Source organism: Sinohyriopsis cumingii, unplaced genomic scaffold (assembly GCF_028554795.1).
Source record: "Sinohyriopsis cumingii isolate HCF-2022 unplaced genomic scaffold, ASM2855479v2 utg002554l, whole genome shotgun sequence".
Lineage (NCBI taxonomy): Eukaryota > Metazoa > Mollusca > Bivalvia > Unionida > Unionidae > Sinohyriopsis > Sinohyriopsis cumingii.
In genome coordinates this window covers 63,878-88,800 of record NW_028316243.1, presented here as the reverse complement: position 1 = coordinate 88,800, position 24,923 = coordinate 63,878, and the positions used below count along the sequence as shown (strand labels likewise).

Sequence of the window (24,923 nt, the reverse complement as noted above, 5' to 3'; positions counted from 1 at the left end):
CTTATCAACCAAACTATGTCTGATTTTGTACACCATTAAAGTCACTTATCAACCAAACTATGTCCGATTTTGTACACCATTAAAGTCACTTATCAACCAAACTATGTCCGATTTTGTACACCATTAAAGTCACTTATCAACCAAACTATGTCCGATTTTGTACACCATTAAAGTCACTTATCAACCAAACTATGTCCGATTTTGTACACCATTAAAGTCACTTATCAACCAAACTATGTCCGATTTTGTACACCATTAAAGTCACTTATCAACCAAACTATGTCCGATTTTGTACACCATTAAAGTCACTTATCAACCAAACTATGTCCGATTTTGTACACCATTAAAGTCACTTATCAACCAAACTATGTCCGATTTTGTACACCATTAAAGTCACTTATCAACCAAACTATGTCCGATTTTGTACACCATTAAAGTCAATGATTGATGTTGAGAGTGTATCAGAGAAATAAATGTGCTATTACTTACTAAATCAAAGCCAAATAAAAATTCACTGACCTATAATCCTGAATTTATGGTAACTGACTTAAAGGTGGAGCATTTCTATAAATAATACAAGAACAGCATCCCAACAGATTTCATGACCCCAACATATAGAAGAGTCTCTTTTTTTTTAAATCATCACTGTTGCACATTTTGAACAGGTGGGGGACTTATATACAGGCCAACTTTTAACTAGATATATACAGCATGTGCCTTAACATAATCACCAGAACTGTCCTTGTTTCATGATTTATTTTTCTCCTGCCAGGTATCTTGACTCTCTCAGTGCTGCAGAACTGAATGGTGTAAGTTCCCACACCATCAGAGACACCATGGGAACCCCAGGGCCAAAGCCATGGGTAAGTCTCTCAAGAAGGATTTCAAAACACTGTCTGAAAAATGGTAAAATATTGTTTTTGCCCATAACTGAAGTCTTTATTAGATTGCATGCTTTTTTCTCCTTTCACATTCAGCATAAAAGTTAGAGCAGTAAAAAAGTTTATGCATTAGAATGGTATCTGCACATTCAATTTTTTTAGCTTGTTGAGTGTCCTGGGCTGTCAGACAGGGTTTATTTTTTAGCTTGTTGAGTGTCCTGGGCTGTCAGACAGGGTTTATTTTTTAGCTTGTTGAGCATCCTGGGCTGTCAGACAGGGTTTATTTTTTAGCTTGTTGAGCATCCTGGGCTGTCAGACAGGGTTTATTTTTTAGCTTGTTGAGCATCCTGGACTGTCAGAAAGAGTTTATTTTTTAGCTTGTTGAGTGTCTTGGGCTGTCAGAGTTTATTTTTTAGCTTGTTGAGCATCCTGGACTGTCAGACAGGGTTTATTTTTTAGCTTGTTGAGCATCCTGGACTGTCAGACAGGGTTTATTTTTTAGCTTGTTGAGCATCCTGGGCTGTCAGACAGGGTTTAATTTTTAGCTTGTTGAGCATCCTGGGCTGTCAGACGGTTTATTTTTTAGCTTGTTGAGCGTCCTGGGCTGTCAGACAGAGTTTATTTTTTAGCTTGTTGAGCATCCTGGGCTGTCAGACAGAGTTTATTCAGTCATTTGACGTCAGCATAAGGCTTAGATTTGCAATTATACTCATTATTTTCCTGGTTAAAAGATACTAACCTTTACCTAAGAATGCAGTGAAAATCAGATTTTTCATATAGCAGGTTTTCTTCATGTAAAGTCTTTGAAAAGTCTGTGGGCTATAATGCTAAATTTTCTGGAAACGGAGAAAATTAAATTTGACTTGGGTCTTGTTTAGGTAAATCCTCGTACCAAATTTTATATAAATCCATGAAGTTATTCAAACTTTCATGAGGATAAATGAAAGTGGAGACAAAGTTTGAAGTCAAACAAGGGTCATAACTCCATTCAGTTCTGCTGCAGTGAAAATTGAACTTTCCTCAGGCCTTCTTTATATAAAGCCTAATACCTAAATTCATTTGAATCATCAAGTCCTTCAAAAGATCTTAAGCAGAAATAAAATAGTGATCAACTTGATGTGATGTGAAAACCTCATAAAAAACAACATGCAAATTAGTGGATCATTGGATAATGAGTTAAACATTTAATTACATTCATCTACACAGCTGCAAATTACAAATGACTAGAAAGAATGGCATATAGGCTCCAGCAATGAATCTGCAGCAAACTAGGACCTTAAAGGGTGATTTTTCTTGTGTTTCAACCTAAGTTGCTTCATTGACCTGGGATCCCAGATCAATGAGAAACAGTGGTAAGGAGGAAGAGGGGTACAACTCAAAACTCATGTTTTCTTGGGGATTATCTCTAGAGCAATGGGCAAAGTGGACATCACTTGTTTGTATTTAAAAACATACTTATAACCAAGTGGCTCATGTCTTTTTACATAACATTTATAAGCAACCAGCTCATATCATTTTACATAACATTCATCAACAAGACCTTATATATTTTTTATGTAACATTTATATACAAGCATTTCATATCAATTGACATAATATTTATAAGCAAGCATTTGTCATTTTACAAATGTTACGACTCTATGGCCATAAACTAAGTAATAGAAAGAAGCAAAACCAACAAGTTTTGTAAAACTTAACAAATAATTGAATTCTCTAAGTTACAAAATTAAAATTTAAGATGAAAGTATTGTGAGTCAAATCCAAAATAATCCTAAAAAGTTCTATCACAAGTCCAAAAGAATAGAATGTTCCAAATGAATTAAAGGTTTTGAATGTGATGATGTACCAATATCCTTGAGCTGGAGTGTCAGTAATCTAGATATATCACAATGGCATTTTCCAAAACTCCTATGAATGAATTCACCATAATCCCAAAATGGTGTTGGGTCAAACAGTCATATGAACACTTTCCAATAAATAATTTAAATAAATGATTCCTCTCTAATTAAATCTAAACACTGCATTAAATACATCTGCAGACTGAAAATGAACTTAGAATAGTAATAAAAATAGGAATTAGGAATGAATCAATTGTTCTTTTCTTATGCCTTATATATATTCCCATGACTCTATTATGACTCTCTACTGCTCTGGTGGCCTGGTGGTTAGATCATCTGCCTCGGATACGGGAGGTCATGGGTTCAATCCCTGGCCGAGTCATACCAACGACTTACAAAAATGGTACTAACAGCTCCCTAGCTTGGCGCTCAGCATTAAGAGGTTAGTGTTAGGACTGGTCGGCCTGGTTTCAGGATAATGTGACTGGGTGGGACAACATGCTATATGTCTGCAGCATGATGCCCCAGTGCTAGACATCACTATGAACTGTCACACTGCAGACATCGTAGTGATGTGACTGAAAAATTGTTAAAGCTACGTTAAAAATCCAAATCACACACACATATTATAACTCTTTATTGCAATACCACCCACGTGACTTAATTATCCAGTGGGAAATTACACCCATACTGTAAACAGGTTAATTATATGGAACATGAACCCAAATAAACAACCTATTTATTGCTGATTGCCATAAAATGGAATCTACACTCGTGAAAAAAGTGGCTATGTAATATGTGTTTACACATGATCATAACACTCTACAATCGTGGAAAAATATTAATCACACAATATAGATCTACATAACAGATAACGGGGTCCCCGAGTGGCTGAGTGGTCTAAAGCGCTCTTCGTTACGGATCACTGCCATCTCACCTCTGTCTGCAGTGGTTCAAGTCTCGGATTTAGCCAGTGTGGGTATGTGAGAAAGCGTGGGTCGGTGGTTCTTTCCGGGGTTTTCCTGGGTTCTTCCTCCACCATTAATACTGGCCGCCATGTATAGTCCATCATGTGCTGAAAAATGGCGTTAAACCCCACAACAACAACAACATAACAGATAACATTTATAACAACACAGCTCATGTCATTTTACATATCATTTATAAGCAAGCAGTTCACTATATATGTTTGTATATCCACACACACACACATTAAATCAATTTGTCATAATCATCATCAAAACTTGTTAAGATCCACTATATACATGTATTTCCTTTTTCAGACTCACAGACCTAGGAAAGATGACAAACCAGATTACTCCCATGTAAAGCAAACAGATCAGGTGTGTACATCAAAAACAAATAAAACTGCAAATGCAATATTTTCATTTTTTTGTATTTATCCAGTTTACATGTTTACTTTTCAGTTCCAAATTTTTAGAAACTAAAAAAAAATCAGATTTAAGCTTAATTTTGAACATATTATTTTTAAACAGAGTTTAAGGTTAATTATTGTAAATATTCATGTTCGGTCTGATTTTGATACAAACTGTCAAATATGTTTTTTACAACCTGGAGACCAAATTGATGGATGCTCAGTTTTAATTCTGAGTATCCTCCTAATATATTAATACTTATCTGAGTATAATACACATACACCCTCTCAGTCTCCTCCCAATTACATCCTTATAGAGAACATGCCTTCCACTCCAGTAGTGTAGTAACAGAAATATTTACAGGATTTGGCATCAATCCCTGTATCCAGGGGAGATCACTCTAACTACCACCTAGGTTGGCAGATAACTTTTTTCATTTTAGCTAAAAGGTTTTAATCTGCAAGGTTTGAATTTGTGAGGCAGTAGTAGTCCTCCTAAATTATTCTAATGAGAATTATTGAAGAAACATATTGTACTAGAAAAAATTTGGTTTTTGCTGTTTCAGGTTTTAAAGCTGGCCAGTCTAGAGTTGAGAAGGGATACTCAAGACATGTATTAGTGGGATAGCCAGTCTACAGTTAACAATGGATACTTGAGACATGTAATAGTGGGATAGCCAGTCTACAGTTAACAATGGATACTTGAGACATGTATTAGTGGGATAGCCAGTCTACAGTTAACAATGGATACTTGAGACATGTATTAGTGGGATAGCCAGTCTACAGTTGACAAGGGACATTCTGTACATGTATTAATGGAAAAGTGGTACATACTATGAATCAGCCTGAAGTCAGTTATTTCAAGAGAGGAAGAAAGCATGTCAGTGATTCTATCAGCAAAAGTATTTCATTATTGGGAATTGATTTTTTTATTGTATTTCTTTGTTAGTCAACTAAATGTGTTGATAAAAGTATGATATATTTATGCCTTATATTATTTAGATGCAGTTTTATGTTTCTTTCCAGCTCCTAAATACCTTAACTTACCTTTATATTTTCCTTGCCCCCCTTAGTGCTTGTGTATACATTAACATTGCAGTGACTTTTATTTCAGTATGTCTTGAAAACCACAGGAACAAGCCCAAAATATGGTTGTTAGTCAAATTATTAAAAATTACATTTTAATCAGAACCATATAGCCAGTCATGTACTCATGTACTGTTCAATCCTTTACATACATATATAAACACCTATTCAGAGGTTTTCACAGAACCATTTGGTTTGGTGCCTTTAGATACACATATAAACACCCATTCAGAGGCTTTCACAGAACCATTTGGTTCGGTGCCTTTAGATACACATATAAACACCCATTCAGAGGCTTTCACAGAACCATTTGGTTTGGTGCCTTTAGATACACATATAAACACCCATTCAGAGGCTTTCACAGAACCATTTGGTTTGGTGCCTTTAGATGCACATATAAACATCCATTCAGAGACTTTCACAGAACCATTTGGTTTGGTGCCTTTAGATACACATATAAACACCCATTCAGAGGCTTTCACAGAGCCATTTGGTTTGGTGCCTTTAGATACACATATAAACACCCATTCAGAGGTTTTCACAGAACCATTTGGCTTGGTGCCTTTAGATACACATATAAACACCCATTCAGAGGCTTTCACAGAACCATTTGGTTTGGTGACTATGAGCCTGTTTTTTTACATGCCAATATTTTTTCAAGAGATGAATTGCAGTCCTTAATGTGAGATCAGGGAGAGACTGATGCTGAATATATATATATTGAGCAGAGGCTGGCATACAAGAGTCCATGATAGAACAAAAAGAATTGAGAAGGTTAATTGACCTTCACATCATTTTCAAGTTGGCACTCTTTATAGTTCATTATGGTTGTTATTTTATATTGTGTACTATGCCTGGAGCACAACACAGGAATCCAGAATAATTTAAGTGTTTGTATGAAAGACATCAAAACAGTGGTCCATTATAAAAATAAAAAAACTTTCTTGGAGACATGCAATACTATGTCATTATTATTCTTATTGGCCAAATAAATATGATAGTGTAGTTTACAAGTGGTTTACATTCTTTATATGTAGCATTGTATTTATTTTGTTTAGCTTTTTACATTTTATAATTTTATTGCATAGAGCACCTGCTACTGAGATTCTGACATCATAAATTTCAGCTTATTAGACATTTTAATTTCAGTCTATTCCATGTTCTTAGTTAAAGCAAATTGTAATTTATACGTTTTGCTCAAGATGCATCACATGTATAATTTATTTATTAATGATCATTGCCTGTGTAATCCATCCACCTTTTTTTATCTATGTTTAAAATTTACACATCTAAAGGTTTGCTAGAATTCTTATTTTGTTCACTTTGATTGTACTTTTAATTGTAACAATGAATATTTGGAAAACTTCTAAAAATAATGAATTTCTTATTAAATTTTATGAAACATCATTATTATATGAAGAAATTACTTGCTTGTAAAATTAGCATTACAGTTGAACCCGGTTATGTCGCCGGCCTAGGGGTTTGCCAAAAAGCGTCGAGATAACCGATGATCAAGATAAACGAAAACCAATATGGCGGCAATATATTAACATGTGCTTGAAATTTCTTTATGTACATGATGTGCGTTAATAAATGAGAATGTACATGCACGTGTTTTTGGAGGTTTTTTTTTTTGCACAACAGCGTTGCCGCGATTTGTTTGATGAAGCGATCGGCATGCTATAAAAATGTACATACATGTTTGCTAACAACAAAAGGCATATGTGCACCAACTAAGAGCACAGATTTACCAGTATACAATACAAACCACCGTCGATTCTCGATACAAACCTTTATCATATTCTCCAACATTGCAAACACAAAGATCGCTCACAAAATCACAAAAAACGTGCGGGGTGTAGTTCGTTTTTACAAAAAGCTAACCAGTGTCAAAATTAAATTCGCGAGTCATTTCACTCTGACACAGCTCTGAAAAGTATCGTACACGCGGTTACTATCAAAAGACCGTGTTCTTCCAAAATAGGATCTCCATTCCCACGAAAGAAACTTACACGAGTCAACACCTGGCAATATTGGACTGTATATATTACTGTAGCATAAGTTAACACCCAATATAGGGATTCTTTCACTCCTGTATTTTGAGAAATAAATAATTATTTTTAATTATGCAAAACGTGTTTATTTGTTGTTTGCTATTTCTTCTTGCGGAGTTTAAGTCTCTGTAACCGTAACTTTTATCTGTTCTATTCGCGTCTTCAGAAGTCGGCCAGTTGTAGGTATAGTACGGTAGCATGATTGACTGTCACAGCATATAGTACTCGGCCCAGATGTCAGCATAAGCAGATTATGATGTAACAATGCACTGCTAAGATGGGGTTGTCGATACAAACAAAGCGATTGGTCATGGGGATCAAGATAACCGACGTTAAGTGGCAAATTTGGCCTTCTTTTGTGCTCGAGATATTAGGGTTCAGCGACATAAAAGAATCGACATAACCGATGAGAAAATGCTAAGACAAAGAGAGAATTTGGCGGTTCCACTTCAAAAACGTCGACTTAATAGGGTTGGCGAGTTAACCGAGGTCGAGATAAGTGGGTTCGACTGTATATGTCACCCATTGCTTGTAACAGTGACGTTACAGTCTTCAGCTTCTTGTAACAATATGTGTTATAGTCTTCAGTTACTTGTAACTGTAATGTTAGTCTTCAATTACTTGTAACTGTAATGTTATATGCCATCAGTTGTTTGTTAAAATAATGATGTAATCTTCAGTTGCTTGTAACATTAATGTTATATACCATCAGTTGCTTGTTACAATAATGATGTAATCTTCAGTTGCTTGTAACATTATTGTTATATGCCATCAGTTGTTTGTTACAATAATGATGTTATATTCAGTTGCTTTTAACATTAATGTATATGCCATCAGCTGCATGTAACTTGTTCATCCGTCATTGTGATAAGCATCATTAAGAAATTTTTACATAGCATCATAACTGAATCAAGTTTGCATTACTGTTTGAATTGCAATTTGTTACATGATGTCTTTTCGTTGTACATCATAGTATGATGTACAGAATTTATGACATAATGTTATAATGGCAGTAAACAGTAATGTTAGGTTTAGTTGATTTCCAAGTCACTGGTGGTAGCACAAAATGTTTTTTTCTGGCATTCAGTAGTTGTCTTTTATAACATCCATGTATCAATACTTTTATATGCAGCGACTTGAACTTTTATAAATCCCATTTCATTTTGAACTTCATTCATACTGTAAAGATATAAATCTTTCAAAAGTGTGAAAGAGGAGGTATGTAATAAAACTACATTCATATTTTAAGTTGGAGACAAGTACTCTTTTGATATGGCATATAAATACATCTCTTTTGATACGGCATATAAATACATCTCTTTTGATATGGCATATAAATACATCTCAGCCTGATAATCCCATTGTATCCAGATGCCATATCAAACTTATTCTTTCTTCCAACTCAGAATAAAACATGTACATAGTTTTGTGTATTGCTGTTCATTGTGACTAAGAAATCTCATGGATATGTGATTATTACTTGTGTTGTCTTTGTCTCAGTTTGGCTAAGTTAGTCTCACCATGACAGCTTGATGATTGCCTTAATTTACTACATTTATTACATTTAATTACTACTTCAAAGTATACACTGTAACACTGTCTTCCATGTTCACAATTAAACCAAGTCAGCAGTCATTGCACTGGAAAGTAAAATAAATGGCTGGGGTTATTTTCTTTTACCAAATGGTTTAATCAAATGCTGTGAATTCATTTATTTTTGTTGGTATCAGTTTTTAGCTCTACTTGTCATTGACCAAAATAGCTTTTGAGATGGTCTGCTGTCTGTTGTCCGATGTATGTCTGTGCAGTAGCCATCTTGAACATCATATTGTTACTACTCCCTCATGGATGGTCATATCAGTATTGGGTTTTCACTCAAATACTTCTTATGACATCTGGTTGGTCTTGAATTGAAATGGTGCCAATCTGACATCAAACATGGCCACCATACTGGCCAGCTTGAAAATCTTGTTATAGCTACTCTCCCTGAATGGATGGTTATATCAACATTGAGTTTTTGCTAAAGACTTAGTATGATGCCTGTATGGTTCTAAATGAAAATCATGCCAGTCTGATGTCCAGTATTGTCCCCGTGGCAGCCATCTTGTTGTCGTTGCCCTTCCTGAATGTATGATTATATCAATATTGGTTATCTCTACTCCTCCCATATGGATGACTATATTATCATGGGGTTTTCACCAGTAGACTTCTTACAATACCTAGTTTGTCCTAAATGAAAATGCTGAGATTCATGCATCCAGTATGCCTAATGACGACCATTTAAGGGTCATGTTCTGGTGACCTTTGAATAGCCAGTGGAAATGCAGCTTTCAGAAATCTGAAGGTAAATCAAATTGTTTAGTACACAGTTATGCTCTTCATCCACTGTGCTCCGTCTTCAAACTCGAAGATATTAGACTTCATCTGATTGGTTGATAAAATTAGCCATCATGATAATAACATAGGTTACCAGAACATGACCTCAAAGTAGTCGCCATCAGATCTTCATGTACAACAGCAGAGATCTGATTTTAATCAGATTGCTGACATACATTATATCCATCACAGCAGCAAATTTTGAAAACAAATTTATTAATGCAGAATGTCAAAGATTGGTTTCAACAGTAGACATTTAAAAGGAAGAAATAGTCTTCTCTTGAATTCCTAGAAACTCTTTTCACCCAGTACAGCATGTCCCTTCAAGGGATTGTTTAGTTTTACAAAAACAGTGTTTACATTTTTAATTGGGGATGGCATCTTTTTGTTTCCACAGAAGGACCCATGTCCATTTAGTCTTTAATTGAGGGGGGATCTTATTAATTCCATAGAAGGATCAGTGTTCATTTAGACATTGATTGGAGGGGAATCTTATTGTTTCCACAGGAGGATCATTGTTCATTTAGTCTTTAATTGGTGGTGGGGGTTCCTCTTGTTTCCACAGAAGGATCAATGTCCATTTAGTCTGTAATTGGGAGCGGGATCTCATTGTTTCCACAGAAGGGTCAGTGTTCATTTAGTCTTTAATTGGGGAGGCTTCTTATTGTTCCTATATGAGGTTCAATATTCATTTAGTCTTTAATGGGGGAAGCAGAGTCTTTGATCAGGGAAGTATTTTATTGTTTCCACAGAAGCATCACTATTCATTTAATCTTTAAATTCATGATTTGCAAAACTAAATTCATGAAAACAATTCATAATATTTTAAAAACTTCAATGACATTTCAAATTAAAGTAAAAATTTTAAGAGAAGAACCATGAGGAGATTCATTTGTCCAGAAACATTGGTAATCCAGATTGTTCATTTTAATTAGAGATTTAAATTTTGCAGTGACATGGCTAGGATCCTAAATGAGAAAACAATCTAATAATCATTGACTGGATAGTTGGTCATACATCTAGTTTTACAAGTTCCCTCAGCTAATATCTGAGTACCCAACAAAGCAGGGTACCCACATCCAGCCTCATTAGCCTTGCATTTCACCTTTAATAAAAATGGTTCTGAATGAGAATTATTTGTAGTTTCATTCATTCATTGGATTTGGGTACAATGATGTTGCCATCTTATTAGTTACATAGTGATATGCATCATCCAATTATATTATGCATGTGGTGGAGAAAACTAATCGATATCAGACTTGGAATTGATTCAGGGAACAAGGAAATTAGTTGTATAAAATTTATTAATGTCTTTCATCTTACACAAGATACATCAACCCTGATGCAGATTCTCTTATTGCTTTGCCAACTTCAACATGTATCCTGTTTCTGTTAGTGTTTAGTGTCTACATTCCTATAATATCTCCATTTACAGGCACTATCTTAACTTTCTTTTAATTAATGATATCGGTGATAGTGAATTATAACATGCTTAGGCCTTCTGTCAAGGATCATATTTCCAGGATGGAATTTTGTAGGAAAGCCAAGAGGTGATCTAATTGGTCTTACAGTATATCTTTGCACTATTCAAATATTTATCTGTACGCTTTTGTATTCATATTCCATAAGTTTAAATTTTATTTGTTTCTTAACCTTAGTCATTAACCTACTTTCCAAATAAGCATGGATTTGCTGTCAAAAAGCTAATGTTATATTTCTTTATTTCTTGCTTTTTTATGCTTATACTACAAGTGATCTACTTAATTTTATTTTGTAACAATATACAGGCATTATACTAAGTTACATCAGGGACAGCTGGGTTGCTGTAACCTATTTTCAGTTAATCAACATAACAAATAGCTAATGTTAGAAAGAAATATTTTTGTACATGACATTTAAATGTGATATAGCTCATGTTATATTCAAAACTTTGGGGGAAAATTAGCTAGTTCATGTATTTTTTATTACCTCACTTCTTGCAGGAGGGGAATCTTCATTTGGTACTTTCCATACATCTCTATGCAAATCCACCCCAAGAAACATTTGCAAATTGCACAAGATCCACTAGTCATATAAAATTTAGCTGGTATATTTATTTGCATTTTAGAACATTTTGGACAAAATATTGTTCACATGTACAAGTAAATACCACTTGAGATGGAGAACTGAAATGGAGTTAGTATATTTGAATTCATATGTAGATGATCTAATTGGATTTCCAAGCCAATATCAAACTTTTTTTGTTTTGAAAAAATTTTGAACTATCAAAATTATGCCTTCAGAAAATAGCAGTGTCCACAATGAGAAATTTTTTCTGCATTTCAAAGAGAGGAAAAGTTTTTGAATTATTTTTGTGTTATTTTATGTATGTTTCATGAAAACAGTAGCAGTTATATTCCTCAGCTATCTGCTTTAGACACATGGTTTTCCTAGCAGTAATTGATAAATGTCAATCCAAGAAAAGACATGCAAGTGTATGTTAAAACTTTGCAGTGTAAGAATTATAGAACAAACAACTTGCTGTATGCATTCTTCACTTTTAACGGTGCTCCAGAACCTGGAGCTGAACCTTAAGGACCAAACAGATGTTATTATTGTGCGATTTACTTTGGTTGGTAAAACTGCAAATTTTAAATTGTAGGAATTTAGACATCACTCATCAATAATTATCACGCATTGATTACCTAAACTGCTTTCTGTATTTAGGGACAAGCAAAGTTTGTGTGCTTTGTGCTATTTCAATTTTTTTCATCAGCACTTGGTTACTGTATATACTTGCTCATAAGTCAAACTGCAAACAACATAGATCCTGCTCTGCCTTAGCATAATTTGCTTGCAGATATGGGTCTATGTTGTTTGTTCTGCTGATTATTGCTAACAAACTGCACAGACTGAGCAATTGGCAGTTGGACTTGTCCTATAAGTAAATATATAGGGTATTCTGACAAAAAATATAAATCCTAATAGGTCAAATACACGTAAATATAAGTTAACCTCCTCTTTCTCTCTCTCTATATATAGATATATTGTAACAATTGTACAGCAAAGAATTTTAACCTGTGCCTGCCCACATTTATCACTGCTCCAAATCCCTGGAGAAGAAACAAAAGTACTGTGGAAATAAGGTCAGCCTGTCCTTACTGTTTTAGATGGTAATTAACAATTACCAAGTATTAAATGTTAACTAAAATAATGACAAATTTAAAACCAAACAAGATACCTTTTGTAATCTGTATGACCAGCTTTAATTAGAGGCCTGCTATCTTCAGTATTTTTTCTTGGTAAAATACATTTTGATCCAGCATCATTTGGGGATTATACATGTAAGCATTCCACTTAAGTTTTCAGCTGTGTTGTTTCAAGTAGATTGGAAATTAAGTTTTCATAATAATACATTTAGGTGTGTCATTTGAAGCAAATGTTATGTAAATATAGCATGAGCAATATTCATGTTTAAATTATGATTTTGTTTCAGAAAAGCTTTATTTTCAAATGGTAGAGGAATTGGAAGTAAATATTTCTTGTAACAACAGTACTTGCTTAAAAATAATGCTTGCCAATCTTTCTTTTGTATTGTCATATTTTTTATGTTAGAATCAGATTATTATTTTTATATTAAAATTAAATTTCATATTATTAATAAATTGATCTCAAAATATGTTGAATTTTACTTCTCAATTTTTCTAAAAATCAGGTGTTTTATTTACAATGAGATGGAGATTACTTTTTTTATGACATGCACAATTAATTTTACATGCCTAAATGAATATTGTAAAGTTAAACATTCAGCCAACAAGGAAAAAAAGCCAACCTTGATAGAAAAAAAACATCACAATCACAAAAAATTTTTGCCTTGAATATAAGCCTACCTTGAAAATAATCTATTAAAACCACAAGGTATTTTGTCTTTGAATATGAAGATACCTTGAAAATAAGCAAAGAAAATCACAGGACATTTTGGTTTTGAATATGAGGGTACCTTGAAAATAAGCCATTACAATCTCAAGAAATTTTGTCCTTCAACATAAGCAAACCTTGAAAATAAGCCATGAAAATTGCAAGAGATTTTGTCCCTGAACATGAGGCTAGCTTGAAAATAAGCCATGAAAATCGCAAGAGATTTTGTCCCTGAATATGAGGCTACCTTGAAAATAAGCCATAAAAATCACAAGACATGTTGTCCTTGAAGGTAAGCAGTGCTCAGATATAACCTACATAATATAACTAATGCTTAAATGTTGCATACACCCAACTTGTATACATGTAACTTAACAGAAACTAATACCTTCATATTTGCAAGAGGTGCAGAAAATGGTGAAAATCTAGTTGTAAAATCATGTCAATGATGTTAAATTTAAAACCACACAATTTCAATTTTTGTTTTTGTAGTAATTTAAGGCAAAAACAACCCTATTCTGAATGTTTGCTTGCAAATGAGCTGATCAGAGATGACAAAAATGCGTATCAGCCACAGCTTTTTCCAGGCTTCACTTTTAATTTGACTGTATTCACTTTTAATTCGATGGTATTCACTTTTAATTTGATGGTATTCACTTTTAATTCGACGATATTCACTTTTAATTCTCTTAACAGGGTTCTAAAAGCTTCAATGAAACATACATGAAGCTGTTGACAGTGACCAACTACTGACCCATCAGAAAGTTATCTTTATAGGCAGGTACGTCATGCAGGTTATCTTTATAGACAGGTGTGTGTTAGGTGATCTTTATAGACAGGTGTGTGTCAGACAGGTGATCTTTATAGACAGATACAATCCATACAGTAGAATAAATAAGGAGAGACAAACTGAAAATCGACAGGTAATGGTGTCATAATTGACCAACGATTTATATCACCACCAGCTGTAAAACAGTATATATGGGCTCCTGGGATAAAGTAGTTGCCAGTTGTGTTGGGTAGGTGGTTTCTTTATTCAGGCAAGTTATGTAATAATATTAGAGGGACCAAAATGATGGTTGCTATAGACATGAATTGCTACATGCAGATGGCCATTACAGAGGGTTTGATCGTATGTTGCAACCCCCCTTTGCTACAGACCCAATTTATGGTGTAATTTTTGCTGTTCAAGAAAGGAGGCTGCTTTATGAAGGCAATGTTTAAATGGAAAATAAAAAATTTGGGAAATCAGAAATGTGGACATGCTGTGTTGTTTTCTTCTTTGCCCTCAAGTATGCCTTCTACATATCAGTACCTATACAGTATGAATGGAATTGAAAACAAATGGTTCAGTGGATCAAAGAATATTGATGCCCTGATGTTACTTTAAAAGATTCAGTAGCTGTCATTGTGAGCATAAACTGGAAATACCGATTAGCCACGAATACCAAATGTAACATAAAGCATGTCAGATTTAATGTTTATGCAATAAATACTAAAGATATATTACCATAAGATTTAATGAGTATGTACATAAATATTAAAGCTGTATTACCATAACATTTAATGGGTATGTAATAATACTTAAGATTTATTAACATAAGATTGAGTATGTTATAAATAATAAAGAGTATGTAATGTATACTAAAGATGTATTACCTATCACATATCAGATAAAAGTAATGTCACTGAGTAATGCATTGAAACCTCTCTATAACAGATACTCAAGACATGAATATGGACAAATGTTCATCATTAAGGTTAGCTATTTAACTGAGTTAATTAAACATTGGATCATTGTGACCTTTATTAACATGTATCATTTGTACGGTGGTGTCTGCTAAGGCAGGTTTGAGTATATTTTTATATAGGGGGAAGAATGTGTGTGAACGTGTGTGATCTTTGTAACTAATTACAAGTACTATAGATTATGAACAAATATTAGTAGAAAAGTATTCTTTATTGCAATAGATGTACACTGCATAGACAAGAAAAAGCATGGAGGATAGTGCTTTTGCATATCAAACTGACCTGGCTGTCCTGCCTACATCTAACACAAATACTATCTATGCATTCTGACTTGAACAAATTTGTCGATAATTCACATAAATGGTAAGCAGAAAGGATTTTAGTATTGTATTATCTCCAATCCTGGAATCAAAAGTTCATAATTATTATTGTTTCAACTGTTAGTGCATCTGTATGTTAGTAAAAAGGAAATCTAATTAATTCCATTTATTTTCTGTTTGCACATTTTGATCCAGTCCTCTCATTTAAATCCACCAATCCCAAAAGAAGTCATCATCTTGGTCATTCATCAGCACTCTGTCGATCACATGAACAACACCGTTGGTTCCAGTGTTGTCACATTCAGTCACTTTTGCATGTCCGATAGTTGGCTGGTCAGAGTGCTCTCGGGATAAGTGGTACATCTCTCCAGAGAGGGTGTGGATTTTCTGGCCTGTCAGCCAATGGCCACGGAAAATTCCAGAGCAACAGATTGTCCCTGTAAAATAACATGTACAATAGACCTCTACTAGCATGGTTCCATCAGTAAGTTCCAACAAAATAACCAAATATTTTGTTCCTAACTGGGTTACTCATACTTGACACTAATCAAGCCTCTTTAATCTGGACACCTGCAAAATGGCTGAATAAATATAGTTTTAATAGTTTTATTGTTTTATCATTTATTTTCATGCACTTAAATTTCAAGGTTTTGAAGAAAATAAATTCTATGGGTATCTAAATTTCTGGTTTTGTGTCTCAAAGTTTGCATAATTGTAGGTATTTAATTTCATGGATAAACCTCTACCAATACCTGAAATAAAGAATACAAAAAAGAAAACAAACTGAAGATGTCAAATAAAAGTTACTTCAGTTGTTAAAAGAGTATGACTACATATATGAGCACAAATCAAACACCTGTCAAGATAAATTACTTACACATAAAAGGGAGCCAACACAGCCAACTACACTTAGCTACTAACGATTATTAAAGTACATGTGTATGACCTGATCCACAAAACACTCCATAAAATACTGCCATCAATTACTTTCTGATGACCATCAATGACCATCAATTACTTTCTGATGGCCATGTTGATAGCATAGTGGCTTAAGATTGGTAAAAATCAGCTTATATTCCCCATAGCATTGGATAATGTCATCATTCTACATGTGAACCAAACATGTTACCAGCTGCCCTTTACTCATTGGAGTTAGCACACTGTTAATATCTGATGTGTTCAGAGTCCATCAAAGTGCAGAGATGCTAACTAAATTGAAAAACAACAGAATCACTCATTTATTTGAGCTACCTCATGTATGAACCAACTTCAGCCACTTTACTTAATATAAAACATTGTCAGTGAAACAGATGGTAACTGATTAGATCATTGTGGCTCACATGAAAATGTGTGAAAGAGCTGACCATAATATCCATGACTTTGAGAATACTGGTTTAAATCAACAAGTTCAGGAACCACTCCGGTGGCCTAGTGGTTAGTGCATCCGCCTCGGATGAGGGAGGTTGTGGGTTCAATCTCTGGCTGAGTCATACCAAAGACTACAAAAATGGTACTATCAGCTGCCTCGCTTGGCGCTCAGCATTAAGAGGTTAGTGTTAGGACTGGTCAGCCTGGTGTCAGGATAATGTGACTGGGTGGGACATCATGCTACATGTCTGCGTGAAGATCAGAAGAAAAGATGATTTTGCCAACAATATGGTCATTAACATGGATGAAATTCCAATGTAATTTGATCTCATTCCTGGATGGACTGTCGACAAGATGGAGGGTTAAAAGTGTGAGAATTGACATGCAGTTTCCACTTCTGGAGATTTGTTGCCTCCATGGATAATTTTTCACAGCATGAGAAAGTTAAAAAATATTCATGCACCAAAAGAATGGAGCGTACGTGTGCAGGAGAAGGGTTGGGTTGATGAGATGCTGCTGCAGTGGATCAAGCACACAGTATTATATTTTTTTTAAATTTAAGTTAGAGTGCATTTTATGACATGTAATTTTTTAATGATTTAAAAGGTGTCCCATAACTTATAATTTGAAAAATATGACATGTCCAAGAGCAAACATTGCACCAAAAAATTAAGTTAATTCATGGTGTCCCAACAAATCAGGTGTCCCAACATATACAGTAAATATAGTATCATTTCCTATTCTTTCTTTCACTTTTACTAATAGCAGTGTTTGAATACCTTATGAAGTTTTTTGTTCTCTCTATCCTTACTTTTCTTAAAACATCTTGATTTTAGGCACCGAGCATAAGTTATAGCTGTGAGATATGGTATACAGTCAAACACGGTTATCTCAAGAACCAATTTATGTCGAGTGTTTAAGTCTAGTTCCACAAAAATCATTCTTTGTTGTGCAAATTTTTCACCACTTATCTCAACCCCTGTTAAATTGATAACCCCATCAGGTCAGGCATAAATTTACATCTGAATTAACACGTGGATTCACTTATTTCAACGAAACGATTCAAAAGCACTTATGGTTTTTATACATATGCTCAGCACTTGCAACACTTACCATAAACAATTTCATTTTTTAACACATTCAGGCATTTCACTATGGCTTCATCATCCACATGTACATAATTATAAAACTCTTCCTGAGCAATGCTAATGGAGTCCGTGATCTCAATGACTGAGGCAATGAAATCTGATTGAGTGTTGCATTTTCAATAGTTACTGGTGATTGGAACATATTTATTTTGTTGTGCAAGTTTAGCTTTCTAAAGGTTAATCATAATTATAGGCATTACTCTATTATGGAATTCGTGTATGTTTAAAATAGTAGAAGTTTTACTTAAGCTTAATTAATAAAAAATTGGTGACAGGATTTCATTTCCCTACAAGTAGCCTCTTTCCCTTGGTAGCCTCATTAAGAAGTTTATGTTTGTTGTCTTGGGCAATGAGTCAGCCCAAAATCAGGCCAATTTAAGTACATGTAGCATGTAAATGATGTAACAACTAAAGTGCCATGTGCTGCTGGACAATGCATGTCATGGTTAATTATTTGTTTACATGAAACAAAACTGGAATTTTTTAAAATTAAAAGATCTTAATAATAAATATAAATTATTCAGAGCGCACATGTGCATCTCAATAGCCATATGAATGAAGAAAAAAACAGAGGAAAAAACCCACTGATCATTTCTTTTATCCATTACAATTTATTAGGTGAGGTCAGATGTTTATTAACAACTGAAGCAAATGCTATTTGTTTTCAGCATATGTTTGTTCTTTTGTATTTTCTACATGCGGTATTTGTAAAGGTTAATCCTCAAACCCAAAATATGCAAATGTTGACAGTCAAAACCATGAATTTAAGTACCCAAGAAAATTTATTTTTCCACAAAACCATGAAAACTGAAACCCCTGAAAATAAATGCTACTTCAGTATTACAGAAAAATACTGTAATCATGACATCAACTTTTTGTTGTTTTGTCATGATAAATAAAACAGAACTAAATACATAAAGAATATTTACTTTTCATGGGTTAGAAATATATAGTTGATGTGGTGCAAGAAATCTGGTATTGTCACAATAAATATAGGAGAAGGAAAATATGAGTAATATTTAACCAGTTAATGTCTTTATTTCAAGCTGATCTTGATATATTATACAAAACAATGTTATATGTACCTTGCACAATATGGTTCTTTAGAAGTTTGACTAGAAGGTCCTTGTTTCCCTGGAGCTCAAGGACTGCATCACTACCAAGAGCTTTAAACACCTGGATAATAAACAAATAAGCATTAACTTCAATCCTTTTCACCCTTTTAGTTACATACCATTAAAGCCTCTCTTTGAGAGACTCCTCTGTCAACAAAATGAGATCTCTAAAAATGGCAGTCTCAATTATAGACCCTCATCCTGTATAACACAGTGTATCAAAAATAAGGTCTTTCATGAAAGGTGGTCTTCAGAAATGGTGGTTTTTGAGTCTATTATACCAATTAACTTAGTAACCCTGTCATAAGTTTGGAATTGTTATCCAAGGTTATATCTATCCAATTAGATATATATCTGCAGTTGTAACTATTAAAAACCACACATAATTTTGGCATATTTTAAACAGATGTAATACTAAACAAGTCAAAATTAGACTTGTCAGTAAGCAAGTGCATACGGATACAACATACAGATACAATATGCATGATATGAAAGGGAAATAACTCTAAAATTGATAACCTGATAAATCCAAATCTTATGTGGGACCCAAACACCTGATACAATACAGATACAAGATACAGATACAAATGCATACCAAATTTCATGAATATATCTCATGGTTTAGGATACATTAACTGGTAAAGAGTGGGATGCATGGACAGAGGGACACAAGTTTTATTACAAAAGTCTCTTGAAGCACTGATGCTACTGTTGGGCAAGAAGATTTTCTAATTCAAGACAAGACCATTTTTCCCTTTGAAATGCCAAGTGTGGAAACCATCTCTGATATTTCTCTGCAATAACAAAGAGTTCCAAATTAGCTGCTGCTTATGTCATCTTGGCACCATTTTCGTTTAGGAGTAAGTAGGCATCATTAGAGTGCTTCTGGTGCTTCCATTTCATAATGATCATATATTCATGGTAAGTAATGAGTACAATATTTCAAGACAGTTGTCACTGCAGCCATACTGCACCATTTTCATTTAGGACCAAGTAGGTACCATTATTAATCTACTGCTGAAAACCCCATGTAGCTACAGACATCCATTTAAGAAGAGTAGAGATAACAATACTTTCAAGATTGCCACCATGGTTGCCATATTGAGGGTTAGTCATATTCTCATTAAGGACTAACTAGACACCTTAAGAACCCTTCTGATAAAAACCCCATGTCACAAAGACTTTCCATTTAAGAGGAATGGCAAAATACAACATTTCAAGATGGCCACAAACTGAGCAACATATTAGTACCATTTTAATATAGGATAAACAAAACATTATGAGAAGTCTAGATAAAAAACCCATGCGGATATGAGCATTCATTCAGAAGTTGTGATAACACGATTTTCAAGGTAGCAGCTGCAGCACCCATACTGGCCATCAGATTGGTGCTATTTTCATTTAACTTGACATTATAAATATTTTCTTTCTCATGTATGTTTAATATCATGACCGTTACAATCTACATTGTTCTAAACTGTTCTAAAAATGCAGCTTAATAGTGCAGTATCCACTCTAAATGCACAGCAAGATCAAAGGGAAACACAGCTTACAAGTGTGTTATCCATTCTAACTACACACCAAAATCAAAGGAAAACTACCAGTGCCATGTGTTGAGTTTTCATTGTCATGTCCAAGAGGATAAATATTTTACTTACTGATGTCAGGAAGACAGGCTTCGATACAATGCCACATAATTTTACTAGCCCCTGTTTAAACTACCCTAAGCTGCCACCACTTGGTTTTAGCAAATTACATGTTTTTGAACAGGAATGTGCTCTCTTCTTCCACCCCAAAACAGCCATCCAAATTTCTAAAATGGTTTGGAAAGATCTGAGGAAACACAAACTATATGTATGTAGCAAGTACTCATCCCGTCATATTTGATTTTAGCATTGTACACTTCAGTCCACACAATTTTTATGTGAAATGAAACAGAGTTATTTATCTTGCAATGACAAATCATTGAGAGCTGATCCCTTTGTAGATTTAATATTAGTTATGTCTGTGCAACTTCCTGTTAATTACTGACAATGGTTGATGTAAATATTTACTTTTTTGGCATATTCACATTCATAATATAAAAGTCATGAATCAGTGGCTGATCACTGAAAAATAATAAAAGAATTATAAAAAAGAGGAAAGAAAACCTTGTCTTGCACCTAAACGGTTCAAAATATAAATATATGTTAGAACTTTAACAGAGTCAAAACAGCCATCATGTACATTAAATTCAGCATATACATGTATGATGGTCTTTTCCTCATGAAGAGAACCCAAATCTGGCATGATATATGTTGTTCAGAAAGGCCAACCATGCTGATTTCACTGGAACAATTCCCTGTTATAACCTCAACTTATGTAGCTACAATCGCTTCTATCAGATTCTGATTTTGCAGCCAAAAAAAACTGTATATACCATATATACCTGCTTATAAGATGAGTCAAACTGCAAAGAACAAAAGTCCTTATCTGCTGTTGCATAATGCACCTGTAGATTAGGGTCTATGCTGTTTGTTCTAATGATTACTCCAAACAAACTGCACAGACCCAGATCTGCCAGCACATAATGCATGAATAAATCTGGGTCTGTGCAGTTTGCAGTTAGACTTATCTCATGAGCTAGTATATATGGTAGGTGAATTTTGCCAATTCTAAGAACTGATTATCTGCAGGCGTAGGTCACATTCTTTTCACATGAGTTGGCTCTGGACAATATTCATTTACAAATGTCACAGAGATGTAGAGGACTGAACAATAGTCATAAGCTTATTTCAAACTCTCTCCTCATTAACAATATTTACTTTAATATTGTGGCAGATGTGAATAATGCAGGCATAATATTGCAAACACTGAAACATGCTAATGAGATGTTAAATATTTTAATAATGTCAAACAGTAACTTCTAAGCATGCACAGTAGAAACATGTCACTTCATACTTGGAAATCAACTGACGAAGAGAAAAAAAATAAGCAAAAAATATGAAGCCGATCATCTCAGACGAAAGCAGATATGACATTATTTGTACTCAGCTATCACCAACTGGTTTGAAAATCTAAAGCAGTCAAACATGAATAAGTTTCATCCAGTTCTATTGATACTGTGCTTTTATTTAGTCCTCAAGGGCCTGTACCCCTATCTACAGACTAAATTAAAGACTCAAAGCTTGCAACCCTAACTACATCAGACTAGACTAAAGACTCAGAGGCTTGCACTCATCTCTACATCAGACTAAATTAAAGACTTAAAAGGCTTGTACCCCTCTCTACATCAAACTAAATTAAAGACTTAAAAGGCTTGTACCCCTCTCTAATTCAGAGTAAATTAAAACCTTTGAGGCATATGCCCCTCTCAAATTCAGAATAAATTAAAGCCTATGAGTCTTTAATTTAGTTTAATGTAGACAGGGGTACAAGACTGAGTATTTTAGTCTGATGTATATAGGGGTACAAGCCTTGGAGTCTTTAATTTAGTTCGAAGTAGACAGGGGTACAAGACTTTGAGTCTTTTAGTCTGATGTAGATAGGTGTACAAGCCTTTGAGTCTTTCAGTCTGATGTAGTTAGGGGTACAAGTCTTTGAGTCTTTAATTCAGTCTGATGTAGTTAGGGGTACAAGCCTTTGAGTCTTTAATTCAGTCTGATGTAGTTACGGGTACAAGCCTCAAGGGCTTTAATTCAATCTGATGTAGTTAGGGGTAAAAGCTACAAAGGTTTTAATTCAATCTGATGTAGTTACGGGTACAAGCCTCAAGGGCTTTAATTCAATCTGATGTAGTTAGTGGTACAAGTCGCAAAGGTTTTAATTCAATCTCATGTAGTTAGGGGTACAAGTCGCAAAGGTTTTAATTCAATCTCATGTAGTTAGGGGTACAAGCCTCAAAGGCTTTAATTCAATCTCATGTAGTTAGGGGTACAAGCCTCAAAGGTTTTAATTCAATCTGATGTAGTTAGGGGTACAAGCCTCAAAGGTTTTAATTCAATCTGATGTAGTTAGGGGTACAAGCCTCAAAGGCTTTAATTCAATCTGATGTAGTTAGGGGTACAAGCCTCAAAGGCTTTAATTCAATCTGATGTAGTTAGGGGTACAAGCCTCAAAGGCTTTAATTCAATCTGATGTAGTTAGGGGTACAAGCCTCAAAGGCTTTAATTCAATCTGATGTAGTTAGGGGTACAAGCCTCAAAGGTTTTAATTCAATCTGATGTAGTTAGGGGTACAAGCCTCAAAGGTTTTAATTCAATCTGATGTAGTTAGGGGTACAAGCCTCAAAGGCTTTAATTCAATCTGATGTAGTTAGGGGTACAAGCCTCAAAGGCTTTAATTCAATCTGATGTAGTTAGGGGTACAAGCCTCAAAGGCTTTAATTCAATCTGATGTAGTTAGGGGTACAAGCCTCAAAGGCTTTAATTCAATCTGATGTAGTTAGGGGTACAAGCCTCAAAGGCTTTAATTCAATCTGATGTAGTTAGGGGTACAAGCCTCAAAGGCTTTAATTCAGTCTGATGTAGTTAGGGGTACAAGCCTCAAAGGCTTTAATTCAATCTGATGTAGTTAGGGGTACAAGCCGCAAAGGTTTTAATTCAATCTCATGTAGTTAGGGGTACAAGCCTCAAAGGCTTTAATTCAATCTGATGTAGTTAGAGGTACAAGCCTCAAAGGTTTTAATTCAATCTGATGTAGTTAGGGGTACAAGCCTCAAAGGCTTTAATTCAATCTGATGTAGTTTGGGGTACAAGCCTCAAGGGCTTTAATTCAATCTGATGTAGTTAGGGGTAAAAGCCGCAAAGGTTTTAATTCAATCTCATGTAGTTAGGGGTACAAGCCTCAAAGGCTTTAATTCAATCTCATGTAGTTAGGGGTACAAGCCTCAAAGGCTTTAATTCAGTCTGATGTAGTTACGGGTACAAGCCTCAAGGGCTTTAATTCAATCTGATGTAGTTAGGGGTACAAGCCGCAAAGGTTTTAATTCAATCTCATGTAGTTAGGGGTACAAGCCTCAAAGGCTTTAATTCAATCTGATGTAGTTAGGGGTACAAGCCTCAAGGGCTTTAATTCAATCTGATGTAGTTAGGGGTAAAAGCCGCAAAGGTTTTAATTCAATCTGATGTAGTTAGGGGTACAAGCCTCAAAGGCTTTAATTCAATCTGATGTAGTTAGGGGTACAAGCCTCAAAGGTTTTAATTCAATCTGATGTAGTTAGGGGTACAAGCCTCAAAGGCTTTAATTCAATCTGATGTAGTTAGGGTACAAGCCTCAAAGGCTTTAATTCAATCTGATGTAGTTAGGGGTACAAGCCTTTGAGTCTTTAATTGAGTCTGATGTAGTTAGGGGTACAAGCCTTTGAGTCTTTAATTGAGTCTGATGTAGTTAAGGGTACAAGCCTTTGAGTCTTTAATTTAGTCTGAATTAGATAGGGGGTACAAGCCTTTGAGTCTTTTAGTCTGATGTAGTTAGGAGTACAAGCTTTGGAGTCTTCAATTTAGTCTGATGTAGATAGGGGTACAAGCCTTTGAGTCTTTTAGTCTGATGTAGTTAGGGGTACAAGCTTTGCAGTCTTTAATTTAGTCTGATGTAGATAGGGGTACAAGCCTTTGAGTCTTTTAGTCTGATGTAGTTAGGGGTACAACACCTTGAGTCTTTAATTCAGTCTGATGTAGACAGAGGTACAAGCCTTTGAGTCTTTAACTGAGTCTGATTTAGTTAGGGGTACAAGCCT

General features: G+C 34.6%; 2 protein-coding genes across 2 annotated transcripts in view; one reads left to right on the top strand and one right to left on the bottom strand.

The window, feature by feature from the left end:
- Window positions 1-10,743, top strand: part of LOC149770172 (uncharacterized) — a gene marked incomplete at its 5' end in the record, with an annotated part of 47,457 nt that extends 36,714 nt beyond the window's left edge. The window contains 3 exons of the mRNA XM_089949289.1: window positions 773-863; window positions 4,003-4,062; window positions 4,661-10,743. Coding sequence (XP_089805415.1) covers window positions 773-863; window positions 4,003-4,062; window positions 4,661-4,714 — 205 coding nt within the window. The remainder of the gene's footprint in view (window positions 1-772; window positions 864-4,002; window positions 4,063-4,660) is intronic.
- A 4,705-nt stretch (window positions 10,744-15,448) lies between these two features.
- LOC149770171 (transforming growth factor-beta-induced protein ig-h3-like) overlaps window positions 15,449-24,923 on the bottom strand; it is a 47,957-nt gene continuing 38,482 nt past the window's right edge. Inside the window, exons 14-15 of the mRNA XM_089949290.1 lie at window positions 19,178-19,268; window positions 15,449-16,013 (exon numbers count right to left, since the gene is read on the bottom strand). Coding sequence (XP_089805416.1) covers window positions 15,781-16,013; window positions 19,178-19,268 — 324 coding nt within the window. The 3' untranslated portion in view covers window positions 15,449-15,780. The remainder of the gene's footprint in view (window positions 16,014-19,177; window positions 19,269-24,923) is intronic.